Source organism: Cervus canadensis, chromosome 10, assembly GCF_019320065.1.
Source record: "Cervus canadensis isolate Bull #8, Minnesota chromosome 10, ASM1932006v1, whole genome shotgun sequence".
In the NCBI taxonomy this organism is placed as follows: Eukaryota; Metazoa; Chordata; class Mammalia; order Artiodactyla; family Cervidae; genus Cervus; species Cervus canadensis.
In genome coordinates, this window is record NC_057395.1 from 33,128,755 (window position 1) to 33,154,685 (window position 25,931).

Sequence of the window (25,931 nt, forward strand, 5' to 3'; positions counted from 1 at the left end):
TCATGGACAGTGGGGTTCTCTGTCTGCTCAGCCACTAACCTGAGGGCCAATCAGGAGCAAGCCACTTAACCTCTTGAAAAAGGCTTGGCTTCCTTCCACACAATGAAATCCGTAATGCCTGCCCTTCCCCATTCCCAATTGTTAAGAGGGTCAAACACTGGTATGAGGACTCTGAAAACTGCAACATAAGAACACAAAGTTTTACTATTATTCACTGCAACCTGGTTCTGTAACCTCGGCTGAATCAAAACTCCTCTCTTCACCTTTGTATAAAGACAGATACAGGATTGATAACTTCTCAAATATAAAAAGGAAAAATTGTTAAGAATCAATGAAGTAGTGTTAGGAAGCATATCCTCCCCTCCATAGAAGGAAGGTGCTTTGGACACTATTTCTACTCAATACAGAGAGAGAAAAAAACCAACCATATTACAACTGGCCTGTACATTTCAAGCTAGCTATGCAAATGGGTTCCTTCTCAGGCAACGTAACGGAAACAAGATTTTATTGGAAACAAAATACAGTAAAAATAAACTCCCTTATTACACCAACAATTAGCTTCTCAATTAGCACGCAGATAGATTTGCGCTAATGTAGGCCATTGAGAGGATGTATTAAAACAATAAAACTTTTTTAAAAACCTAAAACATGGGGAAAAAATTAGAGATCTGCTGCTCCTGTAAATGGCAAAACCCTCCCTCGCTCCCGCCCGCATCCCGGCTTCCAGCTCCTCCTCCTCTTGTTTTCTTCTCCCTCCAGGAGACTCACCCCAGGTTCAGGTGTTTGAGTTTCTGAAGACTGCTGATCTGCGTGGGCAGCTCCTCAATCTGGTTATTAAAAAAGTTAAGCACTTCCAGATTCTTCAGTTCTGCTATGTTTGGTGGCACAGCTGTGGAAACAGAAACGCTGAGTGTGAATGCAGAAACCTTGCCCCTGGCAGCGAATGCCAGCGACACATTTTGCTTTCCTTTCAAATGAGAGAAAGATGAAACTCCAGCACAATCACTTTATCCATATATATATATATCTTACTTAATTTCTGTAGGTAGTTTCTTAAGTAGTAGCTTACCACCGAGTTCACATGGAAATGTTTCCTCAAAGGGCAGAAGAGAAAAGCTGCGCCATGAACAGTCTCTAAGCGAACATTACAGAACATTCTATACTTAAAATTTTTTTTCCTTCCAGTTTTATTGAGATATAATCAACATACAGCTCTATGTAAGTTTCAGGTGTACACCCTAAGTATTTGACTTACATCATGATTATCACAATAAGGTTAGTGAACATCTATCATCTCATAAAAATACAAAAGAAATGTTTTTCCTTCTGATGAGAAGTCTTAGCATTTACTCTCCTAGATGTAAAATTATATTTTTTAAAATCATGTAATGTCTACCGAGTCCAGTTGTTTTCTTCCTTCTACTTCCCTCATATCTCCAAACGAAAGTCAGTAAAGTCCAAAATCCCTTCCCGAGTAATGTATCATCAAGCTGTTTAAATAATCTGCTATCTGAAGAGCTGTTCTCCTAACACTTGACTAAATCACGATGATGTTTAAATTCAATCTTACATGATAAAACAGTCAACCTACCGAGTTTCTGATTTTTGCTTTTGCATCTCAATCAACACACACACACACACACACACCCCTTCTATCAGATTAGCAACTGATCACCGCATTGTTATTATTCAGGCGTATGAAAAATCAGTTCAGTAGCAAGACGGTGGACATGAGTGTGCATATCAAAGGTTAAAGAAAGTGACTGGGGAGCTGAAAGCATTCCCCTTCCCTACAGTATATACTTGCAAATACAAATTTAAAAGCCAAAGGCATCTTTACCACAAAAATACTAAGTCTCACTTGGCAGCAGCAGGACATTCAATGTATTGTACTTCATGTATCTCATCTGCTGATTCAGTCTCTCCACAAACATTAGTTACTGGCCACCAGCTCATTCACAGTTCATGTAAGCTCTTAATACCAAAATATTTAGGTAACTGAAACTATGGACAAGGGTCTTGGGTACCACAGAAGAAACTGTTAGGTCTTCTGTTAGTGCATTTTCTTCCCATCTCAACATCCTCTTCCAGGGGTGCCCCAGAAAACTGGAGAAACCTGGGGACAACGTTGCTGAAAACCAAGGCCAAGGTGTGTGTAACATTCCAGACAGACACCTCAGGTTTTTTGTTTGGTTTCTTAATTTATTTGGCTGCACCAGGTCTTCGTTGCAACATGCAGGATCTTTAGTTGTAGCCTGTGGGATCTAGTCCCCCAACCAGGGATCAAACCTGGGAAACCTGCAATGGGAGTGTGGAGTCTTAGCCACTGGACCGCCAGGGAAGTCCCCAGACACCTGAGATATATAAGAAGACAGCCATATCAAGAACCCCAGCGGATAACTCCCAGGGGAACAGAAGTAAGGTGGCAGGCACAGAGCTCATTACAAATGAGTCATCATTTTCAGCTTTATAAAATGTCTAAGGTATCAATGACCTGATTACTTTTAAAGGCTTGGTACAAGTTCAGAGACACACGTTTGCTAGAGGAAGGGACTGTGGAGAAGAGGAATTAGTCTGAACGAAGACAGCTGGGAAGAGGTAGTGGTCCAGATGGAAAATGAGCAAGGCGTGGATGAGTTGGTTACTGAAGAGGCTGGTTGTGGGGATGGCGATAAAAAGGTAGGCTTTAATGGGATCATTGAGGCAACTGGGAACTCCTCTAGCACCTCACTCCCCAGTGCCAAGAGGAATGCAAACAAGCCCTAACTGTAGGATCTGGCTACAAAAGCACATGTTTAGGTGTGTCCTCCATAACATACTTTTCAGGAATGGATCGTATTCACTTTGCATAAATGACCACAAGGAAATTCATCAGATTGTGCCTGCTGGATTTAGAGGTGTTCATTTATTTGTTCTCTCTACCTGGACCCTGAAGTGTGTCAAGTGCGAATAGACAGAGGACTACAGCCCTGCTCAGAGACCTCATTCTTTCCCCATTCACCCTCCAGCTACCACTAAGCTTCTCTCCCCGCATTCATCTGATTAGCTTGAAGAGCAATAAAGAAAGTTAGGGCAACCAGGAGAAAATGATGATCTCAATTTAACCACAAACCAAGAATAATGCAGCCAGAATTACTGCCGCTTTCCTGAAGTTACTTTGCCAATGCAATTAAATGCTGGTCCGAAGGTATCGCCTTTTTTGACAGGATGAGAGATTATTTCACTCTCCTTGCTAAATCAGTCCAATTTAAAACCACACGTTATGCTAAATGTGATTTAGGGCTTTGTTCTGTGGACACAAACAATAACCCCACATTCAATTTACCCAGCCTCTCCCAGATTTTTGGTGCGCATGTGAATCGTTTGCTAAAGACTCCATTCAAACGAGAAAGGGAAAAAAGATTTTACAGCTAATATTCTTCCTAAACTACAGAATCCTCCCCCCCAGCACCCCCACTGTAGTCAAAAGCAAAGGAAATTAACCTTCAGACCTATCTGGATGGGATGACATTCACGCTTTCAACCAGCATTTAGAGAATGCTTATTTTGTGCACAGAAGCATAAACTTACAGCACTGAACATTTCAATACTGTTGGGATAAAGTAAGAGAAGCAGACTATTTAAAGAAAATAAGTCACAGGACCTGTCTGGTGGTCCAATGGTTAAGAATCTGCCTTGCAATGCAGGGGATGCAGGTTTGATCCCTGGGCAGGGAACTAAGATCTCACATGCCACCCATGTGCTGCAACTACAGTCCATGAGCCGCAACCCAAAAAGATCTCACAAGATGCAACGAAGATCCCAGGCAGCTAAATAAATACTTTTAAAAAAAGAGAGAAAGAAAAAATTTTCAATTTAAAAAATAAAAGAAAGTTGCGAAAAGGTGGATGATCAGAGTCGATCACCAGAGACAGGTCTGGTGGCTGGAAAGCAAACTGATCCCAACAAAACTGTCCATTAAAAAAAATAATAATAACCAGTTAACAATATGAGTAACAGTTGTGCAGTGGCTAAATCATGTACATAGATCCATGAACAATATATGAAAATCTATAATGAAAAGGGAGCAGCAACGTGTCACTGGTGAGAATATTCTGTTGGAATTCTCAAGGCACACCAGCAAGAAGCAACATTTTAAAATATAACTAAGCAGTGAGCATCAATATATTTCTTATTATGCATCTGAAATGTTCCTTCTCCATCCACCTGTCCAGTTTCTGACCCCTCTCTACCCCCGCCAGTGGTTCACACCGAGTCTACAGACAACAAGGAGTCGAGGAGAAGAAAAAGAGAGGTTGTGTGACGCAAAAACCCAGGAGGCCTGGCTCACTCATCTTGGGCTAGCTCTGCACTTTCTTGACCAGCTCTGAACTTGCTATGTGTCCTTAACGCATAACTTCTCTGTGCCTCCATTCCCTTCAGCCTAAATTAAGAAGGCTGGATTATGACCATTTCTCCATTCCCTTCCACCCAGCTGTAGTATTCTGTGATTCTGAGAAGAGCTGATTGCAAAAATCAATGATATGGATTTAAATAATGCAAGAAATGGGGCCCTCAATTAGGAAGCTCAGTCATGTAGAACTTTGCCTGTGACAGAGAATTTAGTATCGTTTGCTGTCTAACTAGTATCATGGGCTGCCTCAATTCTGAGACTTCAGTTGCTAGAGAAACTCACAGGGATGCCCAGGCTCCTGCATGCCACACGACTGGCTCTGGTTGCGGGAACGGAGAATGAATGCTGGGGGCGCTCTCAGCCCAGAGCTTCTGCTGTGTTTTGGAAAAGTGGAAAAAGATGGGGTCATTCATCCCAGGAACTCTGCCCAGAGACTCATCTCGGAGCATCTTCTGGCATTTCTAATTATTCAAGCTAACAAGCTCAGGAAGACCCTCTTTTCCTTCAAATCCTCTTCAATCTAATGAACTAAAAATTGTTCCAGAGGTTTGTAAGCCACCAGCCCCTGGATGGTTCTAGGACAAGAAACCAAAAGTGCCTGGGGACACTCAAGAAGGGAGCAAGACAAAAAGGGTCTCGCCTGATCTCCATGAACATCTCTTTACAAGGCCCCGGAGGGCAGGAAGCACTGGACGGACAGTTCCAACTCTAAGAACCCACTGGCCAGCTTCAGTCCTGAATGACAACCTGACTCCTAAGAGGACATGTATCTGTCCACGTGAGTTACACGTACAACAGGCATAGCCACCAGCAATGCATAGATGATGACGCGTGTTCACAAAATCAGTGTTACACTCAGGAACATGCTTTCCCCACTAGCTAACAACAGCTTACCCTCTCTCCAACATCAGACCCTAAATCAACTACTATTGTAGCAACTGGAACTTTAAGAGCAATTTTCTTCCAGGATAAAATTAACCATTGCACAATCAATAACTTATTTTCTTGAAGGCTTTCAGGAGTTTATTCACACAATAATAAATGGCAGGAGATGCTGTGGGGCTGGGTGGGTGAGGATGCAGTCACTAGTTACATGTGGCTCCTTAAGCCTAGAGTGGGAATGTTAAGTTGATGCAGCGTCTATGGAGAAGTGTGGAGGTTCCTCAAGAAATTAAAAACAGAACAATCATATGACCCAGCAGTCCCACTTCTAGGCCTTTAATCGAAGGAAACAAAGTCATTATGTCAAAGCGGTACCTAAACCCTCAAGTTCACAGCAGCATTATTCACAAGAGCCAAGATATGGGAACAACCTAGGTGTCTGTTGACAGATGAATAAAGAAAATGTGATACATACACACTCATTCTCTCTCTCTCTCACACACACACAGACACACAAATACAATTTGACCATAAAAAAGAAGGAAATCCTGCCATTTGCAACAACATAGATGGACCTCAAAGGAATCATGCTAAGTGAAGAAAGTCACACAAATACTGTATGATCTCACTTATAGCGAAATCTATTAATATTAAAAAACAAAACAAAAAACCAAACAGAACAACACAACACAGCAAGAAAGCTTATTGAAAAAGAGATCAGATATGTTGTCACCAGAGGTCTGGAGGTGGTGGGGTGGGGAATGAGGAAACATGATGAGGGTATTACAGAGGAGCCTGGTGGGCTACAGTCCAAAGGGTCGCAAAGAGTTGGAAAGACTGAGGCAACTTAGCACGTGTGCACACTAAAAAAGAAAGAAAAACAGCAAGTAATAAATTTGAGTCGAGACTAGTTGACATGAAATAGAATTAGTAGTTCAGTTGCCTGGTCACAGAAGCCACATTTAGAGACCTTGACAGTCACTGGCAGCTGCCATGCCGGACAGCAAGAATACAGAATATTCCAATCTCTGCACCAAGGTCTAAAGCATTTGGCCTCTGATACCTAATTTAAAAAAGAAAGAAAGAAATGAATTTATTTACAAAACAGAAACACAGATATTGAAAACAAGCTTATGATCACCAAAGTGGAAATGTGGGGAAGGGGGGATAAATCAGGAACTTGGGATGAGACCACACACATACACACAACTATATATAAGATAGGCAACCAACAAGAACCTACTGTATAGCACAGGGAACTTTACTCAAGATTATGTAATGACCGATATGAGAAAGGAATCTGAAACAAAGAACTCATATGTGTATATGTGTAACTGAATCACTTTGCCATACACCTGAAACTAACACATTGTAAATCAACTACAATCCAATAAAAACTTGAAAACAAACAAATCAGTGAGCCTCAAAGCCTCAAGTACATCAGAATTCCAGGAGGGCTTGTTAAAATACAGATTTGGGGGCATACCCTAGAGTTTCTGATTCAGTACTTTGGGGTGGGGCCCAGGAATCTGCCTTTCCAACAAGTTCCCAAAAGTCAGTAATGCTGCTGGTCTAGAGGCCCCTATTTTGGTTCAGAAAACATTCTTTTTTTAAGTTTTTTTTTTCTTAATGTGGACTATTTTAAAGTCTTTATTGAATTTTGTTACAACATTGCTTCTGTTTTATGTCTTCTTTTTTTCTTTTTTGGTCAGGAGGCATGTGGGATCTTAGTTCCCTGACCAGGGATTGAATCTGCACACCCAGCACTGGAAGGCAAAGTCTTAACCACTGGACCACCAGGGAAGTCCCCCAGAAAACTTTCAAGTCAGTGGTGATGTGAAAATCACAAGTCCAATACATATGTCCTTGGCTGCACCCAATCACGTAGAGCAAGATCATGACAATCAATCTGATCCACATTAGGACTCCTCTGCCAGCCCAGTGGGCTACTGACATCGGGGGCAGATAAAGTGGGAAAAGTGAAAGTGTTAGTTGTTCAGTTGTGTCTGACTCTTTGCAACCCCATGAACTGCAGCCCACCAGGCTCCTCTGTCCATGGGATTCACCAGGCAAGAACACTGGAGTGGGAAACCACCTCCTTCTCCGGGGGATTTTCCCAACCCCAGGACAGAACTCGGGTCTCCTGCAGGGCAGGCGGATTCTTCACCACCTGAGCCACCAAGGAAGCCCGAAACGAAAGGCACTTCCAATGGAGAAATCACACAACTGGGGGCTGCGGTCAGTTTCCAATCAGCATCTGCTCCCCACACAGATCACTGCCGGGAAGTCAGCGCGGGGGAGGACGATGACAACCAGGGGAAAAGAGCACCAAAGCCCCTTGTCCACAGAACCGTGTTACGTGGCGGCAACTTCACGGTGGTCACGTGAAGCAGTGTCACTCACTGTCCTTCTGGCCAGAGGGTTACTGTAGGATGCCAGGCGGCAGCGATGGCAGAGCAGCCCAGCCGGGGCACAGCCGATCCAGGGGCTTTTCAAGCAAGAGCATCTTGCAGCCCCCGAGGCAAAGAAACAAAACTGTGAAGGGTGACAGGCTCTGGGTGCAGCAGGTGCCATGCAGAACATAAGGACGGGCGCTCGCCTGTGCACAGCCCACGGAAGGGCCGGGGGGTGGGGGTCACACATTGGTCTTTAGAACCATCTGGTTGGCACTGAAAACAGGGTCCCCTTCAGCTACAAAAGGGGAGGAAGAGACCAGGCATCAGCGGCTGCCGGGAGCCGGAAGCGGCTGGACCACATGGAGTTTCTTTCGTCAGCATGGGCGGGAAGACTACCCACCAAACTCCCCCTCCTGGCTCTTTCTGCAGCATCATTCACACTGCTTTCGGCTCTGGTGATTCCTGCAAAGGAGAAACACAAGGGCCAGGGCTTGAAAACCAGGGGTCCCTGCCCCACATGCCTCCTTGAAAGCCCAAGTTAGGGGCTGAGCTGTTGCCACCTTTATGGGGAACCACTGATGGGCTGCCGGCTACCCCAAGTGCAAGGAGACAGAGCCTCAGAGCGAGGGCTCAATGGAGCCAACAGTGAGGCTGAGACCAGGACATGACCCAGAGGCGGGCACGACCCTGCGATGTGAGGGGTGAAACGTTATTGTCTTAGGCCCATTTCCACGGACACCCCTGACCAGACAAAGCCCAAAGATCCCATAGGGAATAAGGTAAACCAAAATAAATCAAATAGCACTGCTTCCCCAAATTTGACACATTTATACTAAAAATGGGAGATTTGTGTCTGTTGTCATAACAAATAGAAATGCCCAGTCAAAATTTTCAGACGCTTCTGCTGCTGTATAAAATTTCTTTAACAGAGAAGTTTAAGGGATCATAGATGATATTCAAATGAAGCCAGGTATGCTGATTTTTTAAAAATATATTTTTTACAAGTTTTATTTATGTTTAAAAAGTTTTTGGCAGGTGGGGTCTTAGTTCCCTAACCAGGGATTGAACCTGTGACCCTACAAGTGGAAGGCAGAGTCTGAACCACTGGACCACCAAGGAAGTCTCTGCTGATTCTTAAGTTACACTCCTGCAATGAAGTCAGAAAAAATGACCAAAAACATCCAAATACATGAAAATGAGTGAGATTATTCATTACACAGTCATTGGCGGGAGAAAGTCCATTTGAGAAGAAATCATGAAAGCAAACACTGCTTTGTCCCAATATTTGACGAGTATACTACTGAACAACCACCATCCCTCTTCACCCTGGTGGGAAGATGCCAAAGTAACAGAAGCCATATGAAATACCAAACTATAGGAAATATGAATCAGTGCATTCTTGGTCAGAGTGAAAGGAAAGTCCTTTTAATCCTCAGCTACAATAGCTAGAAGGCATTAGTCTATTCATATCGCAGAGGTGACGCCTAGACTAATTATATAGATGTCAATTCTATCAACAAATTAGGAATCTTTGTTCTGAAAACCATTCTAATGATCACATGTAAAGAAGAATCTCCTCACTCTGGCAAATAATTATGCTCTTCAGAATTTTATATTGAGGTGGAAAAAAAAGGTCATTTGTACCTATAGTGATTAATGACTTTTGTTTTCTGGTCAAAAACAGGAGGTGGATAATGAACTAATTATCCTAGCGTAAGAACCTGAAGTTCAAAAGTATACTGATGATAACCAGTTTTCCAGATTTTATGAGATTTCGCCCAAAGCAGCAATTAAAACAGTGAATTACAGTAGTTACGGGTTATTTAAAAACATAAAGTTTATGGAACAGTAGAGAAAATTCTCATTTAACAGGATCTACAAGTTCCTCAAGGTAAAAATGAAAGAGCAGAAGAGCTAAGTAGCCACTGACAAAGGCCAAGGTCCCCCAAATATCATTAGCATTGTAAGTGACAAAAGCGATGCTGCCTCCAGCTAGTCAGCGGTACTTACTGAGCACCCACACCTAGAAGGATAGACTTAGTGTATCCTATCACCGGCTTCCTTAAGATCCTGCAGCTCACAGTGGTAAAGAATCTGCCTGCCAATGCAGGAGACACGGGTTCCATTCCTGGGCCGTGAAGATACCACATGCCGTGGAGCAACTGAGCATGGGTGCCCGGGAGCAGCAACAATTGCTGCCCTAGGGTCTGTGCTCCACAACAAGAGAAGCAACCGCAATGAGGAGCCCACACACCACAACTAGAGAGCAGCCCCCGCTCACTGCAACTAGAGAAAAACCTTGGCAGCAACGAAGACCCAGCACAGCCATCAAAAAATAAAAGAATAAAAGAAGTTCTCATCACAAGAAAAACATTAAAAAAAAAATCTGCAGTTTAAGTCGTTTTACTAACCAGAGACATTCCTCACGTAATTTACTGCAAAGAAAAAAAAAAGGTTCAACTCTTTCAGCAACAATGAGAATAATCAATTACCCCCAAAGTAGGTGAAGTTACAAGCAAGCAGTAAGGCAGCTTTTATAGTATAAAGTCTAACATGCAAAAATATCTGTCCCTGGGGTATGACAAGTGTGTACACACAGTCAAACAAATCTTCTAAAAAGCTGACAAGCATGGATTTCTGCTCCTCTGAGGACACAAAACTTAGTTATGTCTGAATCTCCAATCAACTTCCCAGAAGGAACCAAGCAATGGTCCACACGGTCTTCGTCCTTCCAGACCCAGAATTGTTTTGGTAACACACCCTGGAAATCACACTCCAGTGCGAAGGGAATGCAGCCTCCACCAGCAGGACATCCACAAATAGCTTCTGTCTGAGAGCCGCGTCAGAGCAGAGACACTAAGAGGAAAGGCAGTGACCTTCCATCACCTGGGAGGAAGTGACACCTAGTAAAGGACAAGAAGAGGATGGCGAGCGCTTCCTCCGGGAAAGATGCCCAAGAAGCCTGGAAACACGGCAAAGAGCAAGGAAGAACAGAACACTGAATGCATTTCAGTCAATCAACACAGAAAGCATGCTCAGCTCAGTGAAAGAGAGCTATTTAGGCTCTGAAATTTTTAAAAAGTATCATCATAATGGAGCACACACACACACACTCAATCCAAGATTATTAAGAGGGAGACAATGGACAAATACAATTCACACACACACACATCATGCTTTGCCGACAGCTCATATCTTCTTTTACAGTGATATATACACACGACCATGTGTAAGACAGACAGCCAACGGGGAGCTGCTGTAGAGGCATGGGGATCTTAGCTTGGGGCTCTGCGATGACTTCAAGGGGTGGGAGGCCGGCAGCTGGGCGTGCTGGTAGGACGCTCAAGCAAGAGGGAGGGGATGTATGTATACATTAAGGCTGATTCTCATTGCTGTCCAGCAGAAACCAACACAAGATCGTAAAACAACTTTCCTCCAATAAATAAATAAATAATAAAGGTACTTCTGGGGGGGGGGGAGAAAAAATAATTACTCCAGCAAATGGATAAACAACAAGGTCCTACTGTATAGCCCAAGGAACTATGTCCAATATCCTGTGATAAACCATAGTGGGAAGAAAAGAAAATGAAAAAGATTTTTACATATGTATGTATAACTTTGCTCTACAGCAGAAATTAACACAACATTGTAAATCAACCGTACTTCAATTAAAAAGAAAAAGAATGACTTCAGCAAGACATCATCCACACGAAGTTGCTTCTCTTCCTTCCCTACCTCATGTCTTGGTGCTGGTGATGGAGTACATGAAGCAGGGGGAAGCGGGTGGAGGAAAATGCCCAGTGCTAGAAAAATCCACCTTGGACCTTGTTAACTCCTCTTCTAATGATAACAACTATGCCTTCACCCTTAGGGATGCTCCCTGCTCATCCATTTGAGCAAGTGAAGATGCAGGGCCAATGTCTGGTCCACCAAGCCCCGGGACTCCCTGGAGCAGGGCGTTACCTGTACACAGACATCGACAGAGGAGGCAGCAGGGGAAAGGGGAATCCAGAGGCCCAAAGCCACATGAAGCCCCCACCTCCAGCTCCGCGTCCTCAGCCACATGAAGCCTGCTGCTTGTCCCAGACACAGCGCAGGGCATCCAAAACCACCCTCTCCGTTTGCACTCAGGTCATGGTGTCTGGGAGGTCTGGTCCTTCAAGGCTAAAAAGCTATGAATAACCTCACCCTTTATTTTCTACATAGCTGGCTGCAAAGGAGGGCTTCAAGGAGAAAGGTAAGAATTCATCTCCCCTCTTGGAAGGATGAGCAAGATAGAGAGAGAAGGGCAGGCATTCCACTAAGCATCAGGTGCCTGGAGTGGACACTACACAGGCAGGAAAAAACTGCTAAAGGAACAGTAAGAGGTTAGACAAGATGGGGACTTTCCTGGTGGTCCACTGGTTAAGACTTCGCCTTCCAATGCAGGGTATACAGGTTCGATCCCTGGTCGGGGAGCTAAGACCCCACATGTCTTGGGGCCAAAAACAAAAACATAAAACAGAAGTAATATTGTAACAAGTTCAACAAAGACTTTAAAAATGGTCAACATCAAAAAAATATCTAAAAATAATATCTATCATAAAAAGAATGAGCTTCACGTTAACTTAAAAAAAAAAACCTTATCAAAGTTTTGTACATATTTCCAGGAAACATCATCAGTGTATCCACACTGCAAATATACTGTTATCTTTCCCCAACTCCAAGGTTTCTAAATCTGAGCTGCATGTGCCCCTAAAAAATTTATGAATGGTTTTAGCAGGATCTACAAACCTGGTGAAATTTTAAGGATTATGTGTAGCTTTCTAGGAATCATGGACACAGCTTTCACTGTTCTTAAAAAAGGTCAGTGAGTTATGAAATGTTAAGAACTGCTCTAAAAGAGTGTTTATTCCCAAGTATCACATCTTATAGAACATCTCCTCCTCCCCTGCATGACACACATGTATACATACGCTATCTAGGAGAGTCAACAGAGGATTTATATAGAAATGTTTGCTAGCAGATCAATTCCATTTGAGGGTTCTATTGTAAATAGTAAATGACAGCCAGGACATAGAAGCAACCTAAAAATCCATCAGCAGAGAAATGGATAAAGAAGATGTGGTACATATATACAATGCAGTATTACTCAACCATTAAAAAAATAATGAAATAATGCCATTTGCAGCAACACAGACGAACCTAGTGGCTTCCCTGGTAGCTCAGCTGGTAAAGAATCCACCTGCAATGCGGGAGACCCCAGGTTGATTCCTGGGTTGGGATGATCCCCTGGAGAAGGGATAGGCTACCCACTCCAGTATTCTTGGGCTTCCCTAGAGGCTCACACAGTCAAGAATTCACCTGCAATGTGGGTGGCCTGGGTTCGATCGCTGGGTTGGGAAGATCCCCTGGAGGAGGGCATGGCAACCCACTCCAGTATTCGTCCCTGGAGAACCCCATGGACAGAGGAGTCGGGAGGCCACCGTCCATGAGGTTGCAAAGTCAGACACAACTGAGCGATTAAGCACAGCACAGGTGAACCTGGAGACTATCACCCTTAGTGAAGTCAGTCAGACAGAGAAGCACAAAGGTGTATCACTTACATGTGGAATCAAAAAAAAATCACATAAATGAATTATTTACAAAAAAAATAGCGTCACAGTTGTATAAAGCAAACTACGGTTACCAAGGAGAATAGGGGCGGGGATAAATTGGGAGATGTGAACTGACACATACACACTACTATAAATAAAATAGATAACTAATAAAGACCTACTATACAGCACAGGGAACTCTACTCAATACGCTGTAATGATCTACATGGGGAAAGAATGTAGAAAAAGCATGGATGTATCCATCTGTATAATCGGTTCACTTTGCTGTACATCTGAAACTGACAGAACACTGCTAATCAACTATACTCCAAAAAAATTTTTTAAAAATTAAAAGTTTTAAAAAACAGTAAAAGAAACCCTATCCAAGACGAACTCCCCACAGTGGGCGAGCTATGGTTTGGAAAGTGACAGGTTCAACCTGCCCGCACATGAGGATCGCCACAGCCTGCCATCTTTCTGAAACTCCCATAAGTGAAGTCACTCCTTTTAAAAATACACTATGGAAGAATTAACACCTACCCTTATTTTGCTTCCTCTGAGCACAGGACAAGACTCCAAGAAGAGAGATTCTAGAGTAGGTGCATTCAGGATGAAAGGGCTGACATGAAAAGGATCAAGGATGACAAGTGTCTGAGCAGAGGACACAAGTGTATCAAAACTGCTTCTCCAACTTCACATGTTGGCCTTGGGTTGTGCTGGTTCTGGACTATGGGATCAACAGATGCTTCCATGTGACGATCCCACATGCTTCCTAAAACTGCCAAAAAACAAACTCCCAAATATAGACAATTTTGTAAATGGTACCTAACCGGTGGCACCACTGGAAAGACACTGTTCAATTAATAGCTGTCTGACTCACTACTACGTATACATTTTTTCAAATCCAAATCTTTCAAATGATGGCATAAGAACAAATTGATGAATGTGCACTAATTAGAAAAATAAGCTATTGATCAAAGCCTCTGGTTTATAAATACATTTGTACTCTGTTAAAATGCAAACAGCAAGTTGTTTTGATATTGTCACAAGATAAATTCATGACACAGAGACAATTTATTTTGCATATTCTCCCCTCATAGTTTAATTTCATACAAGCCATGCACTAGAACTTTTGCATAAGGCATGACAAGTAATCTATGAAAGCGGAAATAACTAGAGACTTGGCAACAGAAAGATGTTGGAAGACTGGTGAAGGTCATTCTTATAAGTTGGGACAGTTAATTTTTCTCATTCATCTCAACAATCAATTATGTCTGTAGAAAATGGTTTCCATTTATTACGCTTTTTAAAAAACTGCTTAATTTTCTTCATTATAATTGGGCCTGCATATTATGAGATTGCAATATTTTCATGCAAAACATCTTCCTTAATTCCTTTACAATAACCTTTCAGTAGAGAACCTATCAATATATACATCTGCATAAAATCTTAAAACATTACATTAGTTTCAATGTGTTGACAAAAGAAATTAATGAAATCACTAAAGAAAATATCCTGGCATTTACTTCTTCACTATAATTTTGAATTCATATATAGGTGTTAAAACTAGTAAGAAACAGTCTGTTAAAAAAAAGAAACAAGTTTTGCTATAACACTTAGGTTTACTGCCTGTCCAGCCATTTGCGACACATTAGATGACAAGAAATGGTCCCAGTTAAGGCTTGAAATGGCCAGCAAAGCTGCTAGTATCTCAAGAAAATGTTTTACATGACAGTTAAAAGTTCCACGTGTAAAACTAAGCAGTCACATTCTGAGACTCACACTTATGAAAGGTTTACATAGAACCCGCTGATCAATGTTTGCACAGAGCAAAAAGACATTCTTTGCATTTCCTGCAGAAAATGATGAGGGTTTAGTCCTTATCATGCATAGGTCACAAAATGGAAAATACTGTTGTCATATTTGAAGTACTGGGTTTTGCTATAAGAATAAAATTCTTTTTAAAATTAAGAAAAGCATCATATTAAAAAACTAATACTCAGATTACTTTACCATTTATGCAAAATGTGAGTCATTTCATAATGCATAGTATTCCTCCTTACATGATGGCATTCAGTAAAAGAACCAATATAAATGGACACAAATGCATATTTTTCTGAATATCATACAGTTATTTTTTTTTAATTAAAATTTGGTTCCATACATATGTATTTTAAACTTTCTTCCAAGGGAGAAATAAATTCTATGTATACTCCATACAAAAAAATACTATAAAAGGCAACAGAATTCTTTCACTTTAAAGAGAGTGGAGGAAAAGTTTCTAACATGAGAAAGTAACCATAATAAACACTAAATATGACACGTGAAACTGAACATGTACTTTAAGTTTCGGAGTCAAAAGAAAAATAACATACCTCCTTATGGAAGGATCAACATTAATGGTGGCAAAACGGGCCTATGTAAATGGCAGTAACAACATGCCCTGAGAGAAGCTTGCAAAAAAATTTCATCGTCTGACAACACCAATTCGATTTTTTATCTTTTAGTGTGAGATGAGGAGGGAGGGGGGAAAAGTATCCCAACAGTGACCTCTAGTGGACAAGTTTTAAAACGATTCTCTCAGAAATTCCTCTTTAAGTCTGAAAAGTTGAAAAACATTTACAAAGCTAATACTCCCAAAGACTGTAAGAACCAGGGATTAGATAAGATGCAGACTGCAAAAGACTCAGCGAACACCGGATTACAAGGGAGGGTCACCACAAAGGCAGGCAGGCAGAGACACAGGAAGACCATCTTTGAAATAAATGCTGCGTCCCCTTCTTAGAGACCCTGAGAGCAAGCAAGCACTGAGTCTATCATCTCAGACAGCTGGACCTCACCACCACTCACAACCTACCAACCCATTTATCAACTGGCATTAACTCAAGGGTCTACTTCATGTTCTGCCTGTTTTTGGCACTTCTGTGGAGTGTATGTACAATACCCAGGCATACGACAGCATTCCTAATTTCAAGAAACGTATCCTACAATTAATTGTTTAAAAACACTAGTAAATCATTGGGATCTTAAATACATAAAACAGAGCTTCCCAGGTGCCACTAGTGGTAAAGAACCAACCTGTCAATGCAGGAGACATAAGAGACTCGGATTTGACCCCTGGATGGGGAAGATCCCCCGGAGGAGGGCATGGCAACCCACTAAAGTATTCTTGCCTGGAGAATCCTAAGGACAGAGGAGCCTGGTGGGCTACAGTCTGAACGGCTGCAAAGAGTTGGACACAACTGAAGTGACTTAGCACACACACATGCATACATAAAACTAAGGGAAAGAGTAACAAGGGGACCAAACCAGGAGACCTAGACTAGTAGTAGGTCTTCATTTCCTTTTGGAGAAGTCACTCAGCTGAGCCCACCAGGTTTGCCAGGTGGAGAAAAGCACCCACAGCTGGTCCCGGCCCCAGCTTTCCAACTGTGCATCCTGGGGTGTCCCTGAGGAGCCAGACACACCGCGGAGACAATGCAGGTTTGCTTTCAGACCACCCACCGCAACAATGCAACGACTGCAATAAACCGAGTCACACAAACTTTTTGGCTTCTCAGAGCCTGTAGGAGTTGTGTCTACACTCTACAGTTGTTTATTAAGGGTGCAAAGTATTATGTCCAAAAAAAGTACATATCTTAATTAAAAAGCACAAAGCTTAAAAAAAAAATGCTAACCATCATCTGAGCCTTCAACCAGTTGTCACCTTTTTGCTGGCGGTGGGTTTGAAATATTGCGAGAAATACCAAAGTGACGCACAGACACGAGGTGAGCAAATGCTGTTGGAAAAAAACAGCCCAGAAGCTTTGCTCAACTCAGCGTTGCCGCAGACCTTCAATTTCCCCCAATTCAATTCAATTTCCGCCAAGTTCAATAAAGTGAGGTCTGCCTGTACCGTGTGAGTACATCATTCCTTCCCTGCGAAAGGGCCGACATAAAGGGGAAAGACAGCAATTCCGAGGACAGAAGGCTCTGTTTCTCTGCTCAGCACATTGGAAAGGAGCCGACAAGCAGTGAAGGAACAGAAGCGTGCAGTGGTTACACTCACTCAGATCCACACACTGACTGATCCTGAAGAAGCCGGCAGCTTCCTCCACTGACCGCTTCACCCAGACCCGCTGTTTCCCACCCTGGTCCTGCCATCGCTGCCTTTGCATGAGGGCTTCCTGGGAAGCCATTCTGTGCTCAGCAACGGGCAGTAAAGAGGAAGGAAAGACGGTCTCAGCCTTCAACAAGGCTTAAGACTCTTTGGAGAGGACGGAACAGCAAGTGACAGGAGGACAAGGAAGAGCCATGCTGGTGCCAAGCATCTCTGAACATGAGACTTCCCTGGAGGTCCAGTGGCTAAGACTCCACCTTCCAATGCAGGGAGTGCAGGTTCATCCCTGGTTGGGTAACTAAGATCCCACATGTCTTGTGGCCAGAAAACCAAACATAAAACAGAAGCAATATTGTGACAAATTCAATAAAGACTTTTAAAAATGGTCCACATCAAAAAAAAAAAAAAAAAAAGCGTCTCTGAACAACAGGATTTGGGGGAGAGAATTCTCGTTGCCAAGGCAGGCAGAGGGGCCAAGAGGAAGATGGGCAGGGTGTGACGCAGGCAAGGGAGGAAAGGAGGAGGAGAGCCTGATGGCAGAGCCTCGTCTTTACTCTGCAAACATTCCCCCTGGGAGAGCAAGCACCTCCATCCCGGCCCAGAGAGTCACCTGTCCAATCACAGCAAAAAAAAAAAAAAAAAAACTCCCTCGCCACTGCACCTCCCACCTCCTTTAATCCACTGCAGACATTGTATGGACTGAAGGAGTTGTTACCAGCAGAGTAACCCCCCAGTGACTGCACCAAAACCCACCAGCTCCACCCCATCCCCCCAGAGTTACACATCAATCATGTCGCTGTAACAATGAGGAATCTCTGACAGTGATTAGACAGACAATTTTGAAAGACCCTGACAAATTCTCATGTCAAAAACTTTAAGAATTTCTGCTCACAAAATCTTGGGAGCTTGAGGGTCATCAGCTTGCCTTCCCCTTTCTCGTGGCCTCACTCCTACTATGTTGAGGGGACCTGCTGATCTGTCAAAACCACCAGCAGGAAGAGCTCAGCTCAGCAACACGCTCTTCCAACAGCCCCAAGGTACCGACTCCAGCCCTGGAGTTGAGAGCTGTCCCCAGACCAAGTCCCAGCGTGAGTGAGCTGGTGATTCGTCCCCCAGGTACACGAGAGGACACATCAGAAGTGTAATTGGCACATGAGGATGCAAGATAAAAGCAGTGCTGAGGGGTTTATCTTTTGAGTCCCATCAGTTTGAATGTGGTGCCGTCAGCTAGTCCCCATTAAAAAACACGGGAAGTGAAAGACACTGATTACAATGAAAAGTGACAGGAGGCCGGACTCACCCACCTCCACGTAATGCATATTTATCTTTCCATCAAATGGACATATTTACTATAAACACTGGAAAAACCATAGCGAAACCATTCATTTAAATGCCAGAAAAATAGTAAAAGATGCTAATTTGACCTTAGTGAAACAGATCGGGCGTCACTGACACCACTCACAATGGCTTGAAACAGAATTTACCAAGACGATTAATTAGAGCTGACTGGATTAGGTCAAGAGTGTCTCAAATGGGAGAAAAGGGGAAAAAAGAGGTGGGGGGTAGAAAGAGGAGAAAAAGTTTGAATCCACAGCAAACCTCTTTAATAGCAGACACAACTTAACTCTGTTTATGCCTCCCTAAATTAATCTTACACTGCACGTCTAGAAAGAGAAGCTAACACCCTGGTCCCAGAGATTTCTTTATGGATATATAAAAAGAAAAACTATGACTGTCTGAAAGACTTTTTAAGGAACCAATCAATTAATGGTATAATGGGAACAAAACAGGTTTGGCTTCCTTTTTCAATGGAAACTGTTCTTCCCTCTGATGACGATGCAAGATTGAACACTAGTGGTAAACTTGGCAATTAGGAAATATTTTCATGAACTAAACGACAGAGAGAGCATCAGAAATTTCTGCTTACCAAATCTGGGGGAATTTAGGGATCACGCAGTCCACCCTTCAAAACAAATTTCAAATCCCCTCAGAACTGGGATTAGGGTCTCAGCGGAGACAGAGCAGGACCACTCGCTACAAAAACAATGAAAGTGGCAGCATATTACCTATTCCAGTAATGATCACACGTGACTTGTCACCCTCACTATCAGCTGCTAGGGCTCCCAATACTCAAACATGACAATAGTGCCACTCTGCCCTGGCTTTTTGCTAAAAACGAACTGATCTGCCTGTCTCCTGCTCATGAGAGGCCCTCACTGCCACTCTTAATTCTCCATAATCAACAGCTCTGTGACATTGCTTCAAGCTGTATATAATGCAACACACACATAAATTCACGACGCAAATCCCTCAACATCACATTCTGCTCTGTTTCACCGAACTCGGAAAGCTCCCTCACAAATTCTTGCCACATGATCAGAAAAGCATTCAAGTCTGCAGGAAAAGCACAAAGATGCGGCCATCAATCAGACATGAGCCGGGACAGCGGGCCCCGTCATTAACACCTTTTAAGCCACAGCTCTGAGAATACAATGGTCCACGTTAGTCACGCAAGATTACACTTTACCAAGAGGTATGAAACCTACTATACGTTAATTGTACCACTCCCAATGCCTGGGACAATTTTCCTTGGAAATCAGACTCAAGAACTTGAAAAACACAGATGCAAATGTCTATCACTTCTACAATTTTGTGCTCCCCACCTGCCCCCATCAAGCAGGGAAAGAAATCAATAATTACATTTTCCTGGAGAAAATGTACTTTGAGGAGAAAGTACTTTTGAGGAGAAATGTACTTTCCTGGAGAAATATACTTTGAGGAGAGAGTATAAATGAAAGCTAACAATGTTTTGCTCTGAAAAAAAAACTCTAAAAAAAAAAAAATTTTCTTTTTGTTGTGGATCATTTTTTAAAAAGTCTTTACTGAATTTTTTACAATATTATTTGTTTTATGTTTTGGTGTTTTGGCCATGAGACAAGTGGGATCTGGCTCCTGATGAGGGATCGATCCCACACCCCCTGCATTGGAAGATAAAGTCTTAACCACTGAACCACCAGGGAAGTCCTCCAACACTTTTTTGATAAGCCTTTTTCCCCCCCGTGAAATAATAACGGAAGTCTTAGCATTTCAGGCCACTCACTGCAACAGTTTGCATGCCCAAAGGGGACCATTATCGGAGGAACAATGTCACTGTCTTCCTTCAATTTACACACATGAAAAATTGAGGAAAAATTCCTCAAAACAGAGAAAACTACAAAATACAGGAAGACCGTATGCTCAGGTATGTTAGAGCCATCTCAGTACACTTTCACTTTGCCCAAATAATCGTTTGTCATTACTGTCTAGGAAAACAGAAGAATTAGCAGTTCCACCACGTTACCTACAGGTCAGAAATTGTGTAACAGAGGACAGCAATGGTTGACTCACTTGTTAGCTTGTTGTGGCTGAGGACCAGCTGTGTGATGTGGGACAGGGTGACTGGAAAAGAAAAGAAAAAAACACACAGTCAGTTAATGTACCCAAATGACACTCGCGCTCCTGCAAGGTAACGTGCTAAGTTCTGTTCACAGGTTGGAGTGTTACCACTCATAAAAACAGACGCAGGGATTCACAGAAGGCTGTCTGTTCAATGTTAAACCGCATGAGGAAAAGCCACCCAATAAACGGTGCAATTAGAACAGCAAGTGAGCGCTAATGGAATTTCAGCACTAATGGGATTAACATCACAGGAACCAACAGGACCAGGGCCAGTGAGCTCTGCTCAGGGACCTGGAGTGCTGGTCCAGTCTCAACAATCCACCTCACTAAGGGAACCAGTCAGGAAATCTGGGAGGAAAATTCCCCTGCCCATGCTTAGAAAACCATCCCATCAACACAGACAGACCACTGCTTCCCAAGTCACTGTCAACCCCGAAATGCGCCTACATGCTCTCGATGACCAGAGTAAAAGCCCTCCACACGTTCCTCTCCACAAGTTTGGCTGACATTTCAAAGAACCAGCAGATGGCTCACCAGTTTCAAATATGATCATGGAAGCTTAAACTGCTGAAAAAGACTAGATTTGCCTTTAAAAAAGAAAAGAAAAAGGTTTCTCCAAGTACCAAGAAAGAAAATATGTATAAAAATTCACTAAAAAAAAAAAAGGCCAGAGGGGATTAAAAAGTGACCTCTACTTTGGGTTCTAAAACTTCACTTTGTGGTGAGCAAGCTATATATATTTATTATGTGGGTGTGTATATGTATATATATGTATATATATGTATATATATATATACTGACATAAATAATATATATACACCCATGTATTATTTGTTAAATTTACATTTATATACAAATTATATATATATTTACCTTTTTTATTTATATTAAATTGTATATTTATATGTATAAAATAAATCTAAATGATTATATACTACATACTATTTATACTAATTAAATATAGTGTCTTAATATAAAGTTTTAAATGTGAAATAGATATATATTCATGAAGAAACATATTAGAAATTTTTCTAATATTCTTTCTATAAGGACCTTATTTTAATATGACAGTTTTCTTCCCTTCAAGGGACACTAAGACAAATATTTTTTCTCAAGAAGAGTCTCAGGCTTGGAACCCAGCATCCTTGAAAAAAATATGCATCACCCCGACTGCAACTTTTGAGTGTTTTTCTTTTGTTCAAACTAGCACAAAGTTACAGAAAAGTTCAAAATACAATACAAAGACCCATTTCTCTGTCCTGACTCATAAACTTTATGTCCCATAAACTTTAGGGTATTCCTACAAAGACATTCCCCTGCACTGTACATCATTATCATCTGATCCTCAGCCCTCACCCACTCCAGTTTCACCAAATGTCCCAAACAGTTAATAGAAATGGATCCAGTTTAGAATCCATGATGCACGTAGCTGCCAGGCCTCTTCAAGTCACGTCTTAGTCTGGGTCACTGTTTCCTTGATTTTCATGACCATGAAGATTGTGAAGCACACAGGCCAAGGTACTTTGTGTTATGTCCTCCATGTGGTTTTTTGTCCTTTAATTTTTATTGGAGTATAGTTGCCTTACAGTGTTGTGTTCATTTCTGCTGTACAACAAACTGAATCAGCTGGACATACCCATGTATCTCCTCTTTTCCAGATTTCCTTTCATTTGGGTCACCACAGAGCATGGAGACCTTTGTTTATTCTTGATTAGCTCAGGCTATGCACCATTAGCAGGAATCCAGAGGAAACGCAGTCATCTTCTCACTGCATCCTATCAGCTGGCACAGATTTCTGCTGCATTCGTGTTAGTTGCTCAGCTGTGTCCGACTCTTGGTGACCCCATGGACTGCAGCCTGCCAGGCTCTGGTGTCCATGGAATTCTCCAGGCAAGAATACTGGAGTGGGTTGCCATTTCCGTCTCCAGGGGATATTCCCAACTCAGGGATAGAACCTGGGTCTCCTGCATTGCAGGCAAATTCTTACATCTGACGCACCACTGGTGCGGAACACTGGTCTAAGCGGTGGCATCTAGCATCTAGGGCCCAGGGATGCTGCTAAAATCCTACAAATGCACCAGGCAGCCCACCCAAGAAAGAATCATCCAGTCCAAGACATCCATGAGGCTGCTGTGGAGAAATCATGAATTCATTTTACTTCCATTTGTATGGCTTTGTGGTTTCCTATTTCAGTCAATGGGTTACATCATTTGCTCAGATTATGATGATGATTTGTTCAGATTATGATGGTCCCTGATGTGGCTGGTGCGAATCCCCCATCCAAGCCGGCTGCCTGGTCCTTCTGAAATGTCCCCCTCACCCTCTAAGTACTTCTACTCTTTGGCACAAGACAGTCAAACTCATCTTGCGCTTTCACTGTCACAGGCCTGGAATCCATCAGCCATTTCTCCAATGAGCTTTGCTTCTTTTTTTGTGTGCAGAAAATGGTACTTAGAAGCCAAAATCTGGGCAGTAGCTGTGCTCACTGTTATTTGAGGTCTCAGTACTCTCAGGTGATGGAAGTAGAAAATACACACACATCTGTGCAGATCTCACTATATTATTGAAAACCCCAAGTTCACACCAATAGCTCAATTTCAATACAACCCTGCATGGTTCATTCTAGTGTTCTCCCTTTCCTCCTGTAGTTCCCTCTCTAACAGTGAGAACTCTGGTTTCCATTGTCTTTAAGCTACTTATGTATGCAGTCAGTACCCCTACATGTAACTGCATGAAGCAGAGTTATCTCACATCTGGGTGTGGACAGCTCTATGCTGACCTGCAGGGACACTGAGTCAAGGTAAAGATGAGTAGGCAAGCTCGAGATGTGTCATGTTCTGTTCAAAGTGGGAAAGACCTTGGAGGCTCTAGGACCAGCTTGTTCACACATCCAAGGATATGCAGGTCATTGGCTTACACTTGGCTGCAGATGCCTGACCAGTCACACACAGAAGACGGTGCTGGAGATCTCAGTCCAAGCCTTCCCAACACCCGGACTTCTTGGATATGTCTTGAAAGTTCACATCTGGAGACAAAGTATGTCCTAAGCAACTAAGAAATGACCCTGGGGCAGGGGAGGGTGGTAGACTGTGCCAGTAAGCCTCTGGGGCCCCTGATGGTCACCTGTGCTTTCTTATCTCTGCTAAGCTATGTCTTGTGCCTTTATAAACTCCCTGGGTGAGTGGGCTCTGTGGAACCTTCTGGGTTCTTTCAACTATGCAACCTATGTATTAATGTAGTAACCCATCACCCCCTTTCTTCCCACCTGGACACCTGTCCAACTCAACCTCCTCACCTACTCGCCTACCTTCCTCAACCTGATCCCGCTCGGGCTCAGACCCCCCAAGCCAGGCTCCCTACCCTGCAGAGAGGCTCTCCTCACCCCACTCACAGTTCCATGCCCGGCTCTGGACCACCATGCTCACCCACACCCTCCTACCCCCAAACCTTGAATACGTCTCTTTTTCTGTTGAACCTACTGACTTTAGGATTGAAACTTTAGGGAATGAAGGACAGAAAGGCAAAGCAAAGGAGCAATTTTACAATTTTTAAAGCATTACCACGATCGCTTCTAACATGAGAAGCTAGATTTTAGACACCGCATAGCATCTTGCACACATCTATATTTAAGAGTTAAGACTGTTCCTGTCCACTAGATACAGCATTCCTTTATCTCTGAGGCATACAGTCTGATATGAAAACAAAAAATTGCCAAGAGCGGCCTTCACATAAAACCAGAAGAAATAGATTGATAGATATGTAAGTTGAGACAGTAGCCAGAGTCATGTGAGGACAAACCGGAAATAACAGGGGTTACACAGAAGTTTCTCTCACTTACACACGGGCAGTACAGAGTTGCTAGTTTCTTGCGACACAGCCATTCCCAACGTGTGAATCCCACCTCATAGTCCAAAAGGGCTGCCTAAGCTTAGCCATCATGTCTATATTCCCCTTAGGAAGATGGAAAGGGGAAGAAAACCCTTCTAAGAAACTGCACTTCCACTTATAATACAGTGATGCCTAAATGCAAAAGAGGTGGATTACAAGTGACCACACGTGAGATAAAATTAGGGGTTTTAAAACCAACAAAGATGGTGTGAACCAAAACCAGCAGACACTCACACTACGCAAATACTTCATTTGAGTGTCACAGAAATAATTCTGCTTACCAAAAAATCCCCTGATAATCCAATATCCTGCCTTAATTTTTCCTAAAATATAACAACTACCTTAATTAAGAAGAAAAAAACTTTGCTCTTCTCCCAGCTAACATTCATAATGAAAGATTTAATAAGAGAAAGTTGAGTTTTTTCAACCCTTTCATTGTCTTTTCTATTATACAAGCATTTAGCAGGAGAGAAAATGAAGTTTGAAAGTTCTTTTTTTTTTTTTAATAGAGAAATGTATGTGTTGCTTCACCTGATCACATTACTATTAATAGATGTATTTTTCTTTCTCATTATTGCTACAGGGCTACATATTAAATAAGAAGGAGAAAAATTAGAACAGAAAAGGCAAAGTTAATAAAAGACCTTTGAGGAAATATTTACGGCAACAATAGCCTCTGGGCTGGGTCCGCTGGGAGGGCAGTTAAGCTGGACAGAATTGAAATCTCAGAATCAATCACAGAGCCTGTGACAGGCAAAGACCAAAGAGCCAGACAAGTATTCAAGCAGCTGCCGCTGCCCTCCACTTGGCCACGCAGAGTCCACTGTGGGTCTTATCCTGACACTGCACTGGTTAAAAAGAAGGGAGAGAAGGTCTACCAACAGAGAATGGGTTATTTAAAAGTACAAAAGCCACCCTAGTCAACCATGTGGGCAAAATGGAACCAGGTCTCCCCACTGGCCTGCCCTGCTACTGACTAACACACTAGGAAATCTCCCCACGCAGGAATATCCTAGCTTCGGGTCCTGCTAGCCATACACTGTCCGGAAGCAGTGGCACCAGAACAATGATGACAAACTGTTATTAAAGGTCCTAAAGCAGTGTTGAACTGTGTTTTGCCCAGGCATTTTCAAAGTAGAATAGACTTCCAAAAGTCAACTAAATAACAGAGAAAATATGCTGGCATACACTGTTAATGCTGCCATGCCCTGGCTCTCATTCTGTCTCGAGCCTTTAGAAATGGTATGTGGGTAGGAAAG

At 42.6% G+C, this 25,931-nt stretch overlaps 1 protein-coding gene across 1 annotated transcript in view; it reads right to left on the reverse strand.

The window, feature by feature from the left end:
• Window positions 1-25,931, reverse strand: part of RSU1 (Ras suppressor protein 1) — a 196,795-nt gene that overhangs the window by 150,993 nt on the left and 19,871 nt on the right. The window contains exons 3-4 of the mRNA XM_043478402.1: window positions 20,734-20,784; window positions 769-889 (exon numbers count right to left, since the gene is read on the reverse strand). Coding sequence (XP_043334337.1) covers window positions 769-889; window positions 20,734-20,784 — 172 coding nt within the window. The remainder of the gene's footprint in view (window positions 1-768; window positions 890-20,733; window positions 20,785-25,931) is intronic.